This window comes from Taudactylus pleione, unplaced genomic scaffold (genome assembly GCF_031769625.1).
Source record: "Taudactylus pleione unplaced genomic scaffold, aTauple2 ptg000040l, whole genome shotgun sequence".
NCBI lineage: Eukaryota > Metazoa > Chordata > Amphibia > Anura > Myobatrachidae > Taudactylus > Taudactylus pleione.
In genome coordinates this window covers 9430722-9444688 of record NW_028284442.1, presented here as the reverse complement: position 1 = coordinate 9444688, position 13967 = coordinate 9430722, and the positions used below count along the sequence as shown (strand labels likewise).

The following is a 13967-nucleotide window of genomic DNA, read 5'->3' as shown; positions in this document are numbered from 1 at the left end:
AACAAACTTACACCGTGAAAGTATAATTTTAATAAAACATACATGCACACTCACACTCACACATACTCACCTAGTATCCGAAGTAATCCATAGGGGTGTACCTGAAAAAAAAATCCATACTCACCTCTCCTATGCGTAGATCACGTCCTCTTCTCCAAGTAGGCAATCCAGGGGTTAAAATAAAAAAACGAAAAAAACCCGATCCATGCCGGACTGAGCAAAGGTATGTGTGTACACATACCTTTGCTCCGCGTAAATGACCGGGGCACACGTGTCGCGACATTGTATCATTGATGTAAACCACAAGATTAACATCAATTAATCTTGCGGTTACTATGTAGCGGCTCTCACCATAGACGGGCTATGGGGATTTCTCACCATAGACGTCTAAGGGAGACAGAGGCTGGCCGCATTCAGCTAATCAGGGAGCTGCTCCGACGGAGATGCTCCCTGATTGGCTGGCGGCCCCTGCACTGACGGGGCACACGTGTGCCCCGGTCATTTACGCGGAGCAAAGGTATGTGTACACACATACCTTTGCTCAGTCCGGCATGGATCGGGTTTTTTTCGTTTTTTTATTTTAACCCCTGGATTGCCTACTTGGAGAAGAGGACGTGATCTACGCATAGGAGAGGTGAGTATGGATTTTTTTTTTCAGGTACACCCCTATGGATTACTTCGGATACTAGGTGAGTATGTGTGAGTGTGATTGTGAGTGTGCATGTATGTTTTATTAAAATTATACTTTCACGGTGTAAGTTTGTTTATTTACATATTTCTTTAGTTGTGGAACTAAAAGTGCCAGCGGGCCCGTAATGCCCCGCATGCTGGTATTTGTGGTTCTCCAAATACCAGCATGCAGGGGAGGCTTGCTGGTACTTGTGGTTCTACAAATAAAGACAATATGGTAAATTTAATTTTACACTTTCACTTTACACTATCAACCCGGCACCCACCGCCCTAGGGTGCCGGGGATAGCCCCGGGCTATCAGTCTAGGCCTGGGGTGCCCTGGAGAGGGGTACCCCTTTATTGGGGGGGTACCCAAATCCCCAGGGATCCCCGGCCTGGACTGACTAGCGGTCAGGGATAATGCTTTGGCCGGGGAAACCGGTGAAAGGTTTTCCCTGGCTGTGGCATTATCCCCCGGCTAGAAAGAGTTCGGTGCTGGTTCAGGAATTTTCAGGGGACCCCTACTCGTTTTGTCCCCTGATTTTCCAGAACCAGGACCAGCTCAACAAAGCCCTGTGCTGGTTCTTAATATACAGGGGCCCCCTACGCACTTTGGCCCCTGTATTTTTAGAACCAGAACAGGCTTTATAAAGCCCGGGGCTGGTTATGCTTTTGGGGAGGGGGTGCACGTCATTTTTTTTTTATTTAAACACATTTTACATAAGTACACACAGAAACATGTACATATCTCATGGATATGTGCATGTTTCTGTGTTAATCTGACCTGCTCAGGATGTACTCGCTAGCCTGAAGAAGGTCTATTATTTGGGGACTTTTGGTAATCTGTTTTTTTCCGAGTCTGAAACAGACACCCTATTACATTGGGCGAGTTGATTGTTTTCAATGTGAAAACATCTGGATGCGAGTTTGAGAATGGAGAGTTTTAGTAACTCTGAAAAATGCGAGTTTTAGTGAACAGACACCCTATTACATTGGAGAGTTGTGAAAAATTGCTAGTTTAGCACCAAACTCGCAATTTACCAAAACAGACATCCTATTACATTTGGCCCTAAATATTTGTTGTTAGCAGGCAATGGAATAACTCTCTGTAATGCCTTAACTTTTATTTAAAATAAAAAGCATTGCTAAATTCATTGCCAGAGCATTTTATATTTCCATAATGCAGTGCATCATAACTTTAATAATAATATATACTTAAGATGTAAACACACTTTCTATGCACTAATCTTAACACATACATATATGTACACTAACAAATAGGCAGTACCTCCAGACAGATATCCTGTCAGCAAAATATCCAAAAATCATATGAATTCAAATATGTCTGGAAGGCACCAATGGTATATAATAGTCCATACAATCGGTATGGGTACCATAAAGTCGTAAAATCAAAGTTGACAAGTTCTTAAATTAACGTAATGGATTCCCACACCTCGGGATCCTCTCGTTTTAATGTAAAAGTGAAGATGATGGAGCTTCGCGCCGTCAAGTCCAGGCACGATGAGCAATTCCCACCCCTCTCCCCAGTGTCAGGTGTAGAAACAAATTGTAAGAAAATTCCTTATAAAAGGAGAAGAAAAAATAAATATAAATACCACCAAGATTTCACCCCTGTCTGGGGCTCGCACCAAAGGGGCACATATAATGAGGGTGAGGGCCGCAGGTTGTGCGTGGCTAATGTAGACAGTTTCCCATTGATTTTGTAGTATAAAGTCAAAAAAAGTACTTCCCAATCTAATGCCAATTCTAAGAACCAAATGGACATTTCATACAATTCCTGGTATTTAGATTCTTTGTATACCTACAATAAAATACTCAAGAATTACGATAATAAATGCCAAACAAATCTAGACCATCATCTCAAACTTTCTATTACCAACACTGTAAAAGATTACATGTAGCAGCTTTCCCTAAGGCACCACTTGTCTGGATTGAGCTACAAATAAATTAGCAATACATGCCTTAGCTCACAGAACACTATCAATCCTAATATCTACCTAAGGTTTTCTGTGACAAGTGGAAGCTTTTGAACTCTTACACATTCAATTAGAAAAGGTAGACAGCTGAACATTCCTATATATTATCTTAATTATAAATCATTTTATTTACACCACAACGTTTTATTGTCAGTTCTATCGCAGATTCTTATTTTGGGATCTCTCTAAAAAGTCATGTCTTTAAACCATTTGTTACAACCTACCACTAATAAAGACTTGAAATACTCTCTCTGCAATTAGACACACGAGCAATTATGACTGAAATATGTTCATTTTAATAGAAGACTTAAAATTCTTACTGGTAACCTTGTACACATAAATCAACTTCTGTACAGTTAGTTAAAGACACCAAAAGTTCACGGTGTTAAAGGTGCATTATATTTCTACAGGAAATGATCAGACCTAAACCTCAAGCAATGCCACCTACATGCCAGTTACACTTCATTATTATAAATGGTCCACAGTTTGCACCCAATAAACAAACCGCGTTCATAAACAGTACCTCACTAAGGACCTAATTCTGAGGTGCAACTGAAAAGCGGACACTTCACGCAATTTGCAAGCTACGCATTCACAGCATCCTATCAGGCAGTGCACTAGGACTAATATAAATAGAAAATATAACTTTTATTGATATATATTTAAAGAACACATATAACTCACTGAAAACCAAAGCTCAACATGAAATATTAAAATATAATTTTTTAATGATAAAAGTACAAAGTGAATTTTATATAAGTGAAAAGTGATTGTGTGAATGTTATAATACAATATAAAATCACTGTGTTTCGCTGTAGAAATTATATTAATGATTCTAGTAGTGGGTATAAATTTGTGCTTTGGTTTTCAGTGAGTTATATGTGTGCTTTTAATATATATCAATAAAAGTTATATTTTTATTTATATTAGTCCTAGTGCACTGCCTGAGACTTCTTTACTCTGTTTTTGTATCAATTAATACATAAGTCTGGTGGTGGCACATCCCTCACTATTGATTTCTATATATGATGTAAATGTGAATTTGGGATTATAGGACTTTTTAATTAATCAATTAAATCTATATGCATTAAAGATATATTCAGGGTTCATAGAGGTCTGTGCGGAAACTATTTTTGTGAGCATTCACAGCATCCGCCATACACAACTTGACAGAGGGTACAACAGTGGCCAGTGTCTCTACATCCATGAAATGGGTAGCTACGTGCAGATGCACCCAAGAGAACCACTCTGTGGGAGTGTCATGGGAGTGTTGTTGTCAAAGTTCTGGGGCATGCGTGTGGCCAATGGACATCTGTTTCAGACAGATCATTTGTTCCGATACTAATGATGGTTACGCTGCAGATGTAAAAATAGCGGGCGGCACGGCCATACATATGAAGCTGTGAGTATATGACTAAGGGGTCTATTTACTAAGCAGTGTTAGGAGACAGAGTGAAAAGTGATAAGAAAGTGATAAGATGCCAGCCAATCAGCTCCCAACTGTCATCTCACAGGCTGTGTTTGAAAAATGACATTTGGGAGCTGATTGTCTGGTACCTTATCACTTTCTTATCACTTTTCACTGTCTCCTAACATTGCTTAGTAAATAGACGCCTTAGTACCAAAAGCATTAGTATATGGTACTAAAGCAAGCTGCAACAGTTGTCCGGACTTGTGGCCTCTTTGGGTGCGACTCAGAGTCAGGCCCTATATGACAGTATAAAACTATTAAATAAATATTGGCAATATCAGATTACACTATCCTCCCAAGATACCACATTCAGTGTTTTGTCTTCTTGTTTCCCCATAATTAAAACATTTTTGACTGAATTATTATGATTGATTTATAAACCTCTCATGCAGAGCCGTACAGCGAAAGGAGTACATATATACATGGAATTAAATAACATTTACATTATATACCCGCCACAATACACAAATACACATGGACAGAGAATCCTATGGCCTTTCAGGAGATGACAGTAATAATCAAACCAACCAAGCACACAGTAACCATATGGGTAATGCAGAGCTTTGGATACAACAAATTACAAAATCCAAGGGCATGTCAACCCTTCTACCAACTGATACTCGGAGACTGATGACACAAAGTCATTAATGCACAGCAGGACCTGTCATTATCCATCTAACTCTAATATGTAACAGCCACAAAGAGCAATGAAGCCAAAAAATATTCACCTAATATCTCACTTTTCAAAAGAAAAAAATTGAACACGAGTTGAAGTCTTAAAAGTATGACAGGAACATTAATAGCCCTCTATGCTGTGTACTTTGCAGTGACTACTCAAACTAATGTGTAACCAGATGTTAGCATTGTATTTTGGCTTTGGGGATGCTGCAGAAAACACAGAGTGATCCCAGATAAAGGCTGGAAATAGGGATTACTGAAGATGCAGCTAGGATATAGGAGAGGAGAGTCTGGAAAATAATTACAATGATAAAGAAGCTAATCAGAAAAATATGAATTTGCTCCTAAAGCATTATGGAAACCAATCAGAATATATTGTGATTGTTACTAGTAGTGTTAGAAGGGAAAACGGAATGAAATATAGTACAGGTTGAGTCTCCCATATCCAAAATGCATGGGACCAGGGGTATTTTGGATAACGGAATATTCCGTATTTTGGAATAATTGCATATCATAATGAAATATCTTGGGAATGGGACACCAATATTACAGAATGCATTTATGTGTTATATACACCTTATACACACAGCCTGCAGCTCATTTTATACAATATTTTCAATAATTTTGTGGCTCAAGCAAAGTTTGTGTACATACAAGAAATAAATTTATGTTTCATTTACAACCTATACACACAGCCTGAAGGTAATTTTATACCATATTTTTAATAATTTGTGCCTTAGACAAAGTTTGTGTACATTAAACCATCAAAAATCAAAGGTTTTATTATCTCAGTCATTCTAAAAATATTCCGTATTTCAGAATATTCCGTATTTCGGAATATTTGGATATGGGAGACTCAACCTGTAACTCTAAAATAAACAGTATACACATATTAGTGATTCAGAACAAATTCAAATCAGCAATTAAATGACAAAAGTAGGTGTTTTTTTAAACATAAATCACTATGGCAGGGTATGAATTAAAGTATCGTTTCAGGTTTTTCATTTAAATAATTTCTCAGTTATCTTAAGCGAATCAAGGGCGTAAAGGGGCATCAAGACTATTTTCATTACATGTGTAACTTCTTGATGTGAACGTTTAATTGCATTGCTCATAGTGCACTTAGAGATGCAATTCACCAAAGTGGGAGATGACAATGTAAGATGGGTCCTACTGACCCGATGAATGACATCACTGAGTTACACAAAAAGTCATGTCCTTGTTCAGATGGATAATGGCTATGTGCATCTCTGCAAATTACACCTAACTATTCCATCAATATTGTGATCAAATGAAACCTTGTTTAAGTGCCCCGCAAAGCTAGTCTCAAAATTACTCCTACTTTGTACTTTGCAACTAATAACATGGTTACTCAGAATCTCTTTTATGCAGGTCACAGAAGCCTGAAGTGACCACTTATATGTGTAATAATTTACAGTACAGCTGCAATATTCCTCATAATATGCAGGTATTTCTAATAAACACTGAAGTGCTATTATATAATATATACATAGAGTAGCTTTTTTATTCTCTTTCCTTTTGTCTCTGTCTTCAGCGCTCCCCAACTCTTTTTATCCTCCTCTTTCTTCCATTATTCTGTTTCTCTCTTTTCCTCCTCATCTGTCTATTTCTCTTGGAAGCACCAGCAGACTCTGCCGATTAATCTATGTGTGACGCTTGTATATCTGTGCTTTATCCATTGTGCTTTATATCCAGACTCAGGTGCACACAGATATACAAGTGTCGCATAATAAATTAATCAACACAGTCTGCTGGGGCGTAATAAAAGATGCCCAACGCTAGCAGAGTAGCAGGGGACCTGACAGCTCACTCACGCTTGGCAAGTCATGCTGCGTGGCTTATTGAGGCTAGATGTATGAGGACACATCTGTATATAGATTATAATTAGTATTACTTTTTTTTTTTTTTTTTTTCATCTGTACTATTGTACTTTTTGGGAAGTCTTTGCTGTTTCTTCTCTACAGCCAGAATATTCCAGTATTTATTTTTACATTTACATCAGTTAAGTAACATCTAACTAAAAACAAACTAATTCAGTATTTTTATCATTAATATAATTATTACATTTCAAATAAATTGAGAGAGGAGATTTATAAGCTTTATAAGCTCTGTATCTTATATATACCTTTGGCGTTGAGAAAGCCACAGAATATATGATATATAAAACATCTATAAACACCCAGCTGCCTGAAATTTTACTCACCTTAAGTAAAGCAGAAGTAATCTCATTTAGTTTTAATTTGTGAAACACAAAAATATCATAAATGGCACAAACTGCCAGCACAGTGACTCCATGCTCCTTCCATAGCATGCTGCATGTTGCACACAATCCAGTGCAAAATATCCAACACCAGCTCCTGATGGAATAGCCCCTGGTTGAACAATGCTTCATGTAACATAGTAACGAAAGTAGAAAGAAGAGTCCAGCTCCCACATCAGCTCGACCCACTATTCCAGCAACAGCCTCTGTATGGATTGGATGAGAAGCAAAAAGAAGTCCAGCAATTAGTGTCCAGCATCCACTGCCGAAGAGGAGTTTGCAGAGGTTTGTGAAGAGTCCTGTCACAGCTGAATGCAACAGGATATTTACAAGGTGATAATTCCAGGGCTCCAACCCTCCAAAAATGTAGTTAAGGCGAAAAGATAGAGTGCATAGTGGACGGTAGGATTTATGACTCCCACTGTGTGTAAGTAAAGTGCCCCAAAAATCATTGAAGAAAATTTGGATCCATGGAGTGTCTGGTAGCAGATCCTGATTTGTCTTGATAGCACGGCTAAAACAGAACAAATAGAAAAATATTAGATTCATATACACAAAGAACAAAAACAAATATTAATTGTACAGTGAGCACAAATATGATTAAAGTAGATATTAAATCACTGAATCATATTTAAATTGAAAGAAAAAAAAAAAAAAAGACTTCTAGCTTGGTAAATCCTTATAATCCAATTTCCAAACAGTATTGCCAACTAGTGGGCAAACCATCATAATGATGATAATGATAATAATTAAGGTCTGGCGCCGAACCTAGAGAAAGGGCACTCTGGCATGCGCGCAACAAAAAAGAGAAAAGGGGGCGTGCGTGTCACTCTTGAGGTGGGGTGTCCAGCACTTACGGACATGCCGCGCTGTCCCCAAGCTCTCTCTTCTCTGTGAATAGATGCCGGACGAATGCGCCCGGCATATATTCACCGGCAGTGATCGCTACGCCGCAATTTTCTCCACCTGCAGGCTGTTTTAGCAGGAACGCTATATTATTACGCACAAGAGAATAAATGTACCACAACACTGAGAAGCAACTGCATAGCTATTCAAAATTTACAATGCTTTCTGACATTACGCATAGTTTCTTTTAGAATCATCTGCCTGAAGAAAGCACCACAGTATCCGGAGACCTTTATCAAGTTAGACAGCAACTTTTTGTTTGCAACCCATAAATGTAAAGCTACACAACCAGGTAGCAGCAGCACAGGACAATCTGACCATTGAGTAAGTTGGTCGCACAAGCGTGTGAAAAAATTAACTGGTCATACAGGTGCTGCACCGATTTCAGATTAGAGAAAGTCTATCTGATTCTGTCTAAAATTGCAAACTGGTCATTGGCCGTCAAAGCTCTTGCCATCACTCAACCCAATTATTAACAGAAGATTAAATGCAATAAAAGCAGAATAAGGGAGTAGGGATTCAAAGCAATCATGATGTATATAAGTGCTCTAGTTTTGGGGAGATATCTGTGTAGGATTACCTCCTAGTACCTTTATCGTGTTTGGGGGGTGTGATAGTGAAATTGTGTACCAGGGACAATTCCTGCAGTCTACCACTGGGTTAAGATTTACTGACATGACGAAGATGGTCCAATGGCCAGAGAATGGGTGGAGGCCTCAGACGGATAATGCCTGGAAGCACAAAGGGGATCACATTTCCGTCCTCCCTTCTCTACTACCACAACATTTTTTATATGGCAGATGGTCAGTGGGAAATGCAAATGTAAACTGAAAAAACAATCAAGGTACAATGTTATCTATGTGATGGGAGGAAGATATGTCATCACCACTCTCACTGCATGCAGAGGAGTGCTTGTAATGCCCCCAAGTGACACTGATGAATCATGAAGGCTCCTCCCAAGTTGATTGATGGTGGGGCATATATCTTCTACAGATGGTCAGCCCTGTTACGAGGAAAGAGTTCCTTGCTTCACAACCTGTGGGATTGGAGAAACCCAATCCATTGTGTTGTACGTGGGTACAACGGTGCCCACCCTAATTTAGGGTGAGTATGTTTGCCCACCCCTATGACCAATTTTGAATACTATGTTTGTAATTGCTCTTCCTAGGCCACCAACTTATGGAAGCGATTCATTAAATTGGACCTTCTTCCTGTCATTATGGTGTGTTGCGTTTTTACGTATGGTTAAGATGTCGATATCAGAGGTGCAGTTATAAGGGAGTAGCAAATTATTTAAACAAGGTAAGCTATAATACTTAAGCAGCTTATGAATAAGGGGGAAGATGTATCAAACCTTGTAGAGAGATAAAGTGAGAGAGATAAAAGCCAACCAATCAGCTTCTAACTGTCACTTTATAGGCTATATTTAAATAATGACAATAGTGTGACCCAGCGATGTGGTGAGCTATGTAGTGATACTTCGCGCACTCCCTACACATTGTGCAATCTCGTGTATAACAGCGCAATCATGCAGCATGTAACTACACCGCGTCATTCATTGCATTGTCCCATCCGACATGCAGCACAGCAAATGGGAAGATGCGATAAACGACAGCCGAAATGGCGGATCGGGCATACACACTATACAATGTGTACGATATAGATCGCTCCGATCCGCGTCGTAAGATATATCGCTTAGTGTGTACCCCATGGTTGCCGACTTTCTGGCTGCCCTTTCCGGAAGGGAGCAGCATGACAGGGGGTGTGGTCGATGCAAGGGGCGTGGCCGACCAGATTGATGTCATTTACAGGTGGAGCGGGGTGCGGAGCAACGGAATCACGTCATTTTGGCCCCATCCCCGCTACACAATGCAGATATTAGACATTGTGAAGCAGGGGGCGGGTCCAAAATGACGCGATTCAGCGTGAATCGCGTCACTGGCCTCCCCCCCAATGTAGAGGTTTCTCAGGTAATCGCAGGGGGGTTGGAAGGGTCAACGGCCACTGGGAGGCTTGCCTGCCTTTCCGGGGGGCCGGGAGTGGCAACCGATTTTCGGGAGACTCCCGGCCGAATCGGAAGGGTAGGCAAGTATGGTGTACCCAACTTTAGAAGCTGATTGGTTGGTACTTTATCTCTCTCTCTAACATTTGATAAATCTCCCCCTTAGTCTTATATGATGAACCAACATAGAAAACAATGGTCAAATCGGACTCAAATGACAAATTAAAGCCTTTTATTCCACATTAACAAATTAAAAACAGAGTGAACAACTTCAAGTTTCAAAGCTGAAACGCCTGAATCCTTATCATCTATACATATATTTGATTAGTATGTGTAGCAAATTATTATATAAAACCTGCTGGACGGGAACAAAAATCTTTTAAATAAATTCAGAATCTAATAGATATGTCCGTTTTATATTTGAATGGACTAGTCTGGTGACACTAATTCTAGGAAGGAGTATTAGTACGTATCAGCAATGACGAAAGAACTTCCTGCTTGTGAAGAAAGAAGTTAAGAGGTGTCTACCGTTGAGCACCATTACAAATATAAATTACACACATCTCCTCTCACCCAACCAGCTAGCTTGGCTTTATCTTAGCACAATCACATGGAAAAACCTCATAATTTGCATATCAAAGAATGTCACTAGCTCAAGAAAACGACATTAATGGCGAAAAGCAAACTACAAAGCCTTATTGGAGTAGATTGAAAATAAACAAAATCAATGGCCTGTAGTAGCCCAGACCTTAAACCCATCAAGAATATGGGGATTGATTTTAAAATCTTATGTTCACCAAAATGGTCGCCATCCATCCTTAGGGCATCAAGAAATACTGGAAGAAAATGGGTAAAAATTCCAGTCTTCATATGTGCGAGACTAAGGAGCAGGCTCAAAAGGCCTCAATGTCCCATCAGAACCTTGGGCCAGATGTATTAAGCTCTGGGAAGTGATAAAGTGGAGAGTGATAGACTACCAGCCACTCAGCTCCTAACTGTCATGTTACAGACATTGAAGGGTATTCAATATGAAACGTTAACTTCACTGTCGAAGTTAACGTTTCATATCGGAGTTTTTTTCTGCGTTAAAGTATCGGGCGCGCTCCCGCTTATACCCATATTCAATATAAAATTAACGAAAACGGGAAACTCCGAAGTTGGATTTGAGTAAAGTTACGAAGTTTTCCTTAAAAAAATTGTACGACCCCCCCTAAAGTTGTAAAAACATGGGGGAACACTATGGGTACCCCCGTTTTAGCATTTAATTCAAAGTCGGAGATTTAAATAGCAGCAGCAGGTGTTTTTTCCCAACATTGAAGAAGTGGTTTAGGTTTTTTTTTTCGTTTTTATAAGTGGTCCCATCAAATTTGGGGTACATGAAAATGGGTACTAGCATATTTTGATGTCCCTAAAGTAAGTTTTTTAAAATTCTGCATTTGTGCACCTGCCGCTATAAATCTATTCTAGAAAACATCTGCCGCATACTTGCAGAATAGCCCTGAACCTACTTCTTTATTGTTTAACAACTTTTTCCCATTTTTTTTTTTCACCCCAATTTTTAAATACATTTTTTGGGGTGTCCCTACTTTTTTTTATAACTTTTTTTGACACAGTTTTTTTTTACATGTCATTCCCAGGGGTGCAGGCTATTTTTTTAAGCCTGCACCCCTAAACTCCAATTCTGCACTTTTTTCGCCACCTATTCAATGATGAAAAGTTATCCCCGTTTTTTATCAAACACTTTTCAAAACTGCGATAATTCTTTGATATTGAATACAGTGTAAAAGTAAAACCTGCGATAATGACGTCATAATTTCATAATTGCGATATTAACGCAAAAACGATGTTATCGCACCCATATTGAATACCCCTGTGTGTGTTTGAAATATGACAGTTAGGAGTTGTGGTTGGTCGTCATCACTCTCCACATTATCACTTTCCAGAGCTTAATACATCTGCCCCAAAGGTGTGTACTAATACTATACTACATGGTTAATGCAGGCAGGAAAAACTTGTTTGTGTCCCATAATAGTGTAAGCAAGAATCAAGCAAGGTTTTTCAAACAGAACAACCCACAGCATCAGCAGCCGCATTCAGAGTGAAGTTCTGACAAAACTTGAGGCTAATTGACTATCCCTTAAACAAGGGAGATGAATACTTACAGAATAAAGTCTGTTTCTTATTCGTAATTATATATTTTTGTTTTTATTGCACACTCTTAAGTATTTTGTGTGGAGTGGATCATATGTAATAATTACCAAATATATACATTTTTAGTCCATGAAAATAAAATATGAAAACGCCAAAAGGGACTGAATAGCCAATGTACGTTTTATATTGAACATAATATATACACAAAACATAATAGATGATCATTGCATACAAAGTGAAATACTACAAGATGTAATAACTACCATAACCTTATCAGGAATCGGTATGATTTACCGCCGGACCCCTGACCGGCGGTTCAAATCCCGACAGCGGCAGCCCGACAAGGATGAAACTCCATATTGTCCCTAGGCAGGGCCGGATTAACAATGGGGCGGGTGGAGCTACAGCTCCAGGCCTCCCCATGAAAATACACCCACAAGACTCACTGCTGCAGTGCAGACAGGAAAAAACTATTTTCCTGTCACCACCACAGCATTCTGAAGCCTATCCGTTATACCGGTAGCCAGAATTCTTGCCTATTCCACCCCCGCCTACCCTTGGGCTTGCGTGAAGCTTTGCCCCGGGCTGTCCGAAACTCCGTCCCCAGGCCGACTGTGAGTTGCGCTAAACTCCGCCTCTGATTCATGCTAAACTCTCTGAAGCTGTGTACTGCATACTCTGAGTTGCCCGTAGCTCCGCCCCTGTCTTCTGAGGCTCCGCCCCATGTCTTCCGAGGCTCCGCCCATTGACCCCTCCCCCTTCTCCCTAGGCAACTGCAGCCGGGCACTAGCTGTGACAGAAAACTCAGGTGGATGTGATGTCTGGCACCAGTATATGCATTGTGTGTGTAGTATATTATATATAATATCTGATCACATTAAGGTTTAACAGCAGCATATATATATATAAAACACACAAAGGTTTAAAAGTTTGATATAGAGATTATATATATATATATATATATATATATACACACACACACACACATACATATATTATATATATATATATATATATATATATATATATACACTGCTATTAAACTGCTTTAAGCCTTTATGTGTGTGTAATAAGTTAATTTAAACCTCTATGGAAATTAAGTTTAATAAGTATGTAACTTGGGAATGTGTATATATGTATGTGAATATGTATATATGTGTTAATAATATGTGTGTGTGTGTATATATAATATACATATGTGCATGATGCATGTGTGTATATAGCATATATATGTGTCAATAAATGTGTGTGTGTCTATATATATATATATATATATATATATATATATATATACATACACACATACACACACACACACACACACACACTGTGGTAAATGGGGAGATGGGCAGGGTCTAGGAGCTTGAGGCGCACATAAGGGACCAATTATTTTCATTGAGGGCACCACAGCTGGGAGTGCAAGAGGGGACGCATAATATGGAAGACTTCACAAGCCCTCCCTGCATTGTATAGAGCGGGGACGGCACTAGGTTACTCGCACCCAGCGCTGTCCCGTGCTCCCCCTCCGCCCCTTCCCTCCCCGAGCTTATACTAATAACGCCAGCGAGCGGATGGAGGGCGGGTTTTTTTTCAGACCTGGACCCTGGAGCCCTTGTGCTGCCGCACGCACGGAGAGTGCCTGGACCCGGTACTGGTATTGAGTACCACCCCACCACTCCCAAAGGGACCGTGTCAACACACACAGGCAGAGTCTTGATTAAGGTTATTATGGGCCCCCTATGATCCCCCCACCTGTGCTCTCCATCCCATCCCCTTTGCTGCATCCTGTACAGCTCTGTGTCACAGCACAG

At 39.7% G+C, this 13967-nt stretch overlaps 1 protein-coding gene across 1 annotated transcript in view; it reads right to left on the bottom strand.

Moving 5' to 3' along the window:
- Positions 1-13967, bottom strand: part of TMTC2 (transmembrane O-mannosyltransferase targeting cadherins 2) — a 318581-nt gene that overhangs the window by 215762 nt on the left and 88852 nt on the right. Inside the window, exon 2 of the mRNA XM_088453737.1 lies at positions 7041-7611. Coding sequence (XP_088309863.1) covers positions 7041-7611 — 571 coding nt within the window. The remainder of the gene's footprint in view (positions 1-7040; positions 7612-13967) is intronic.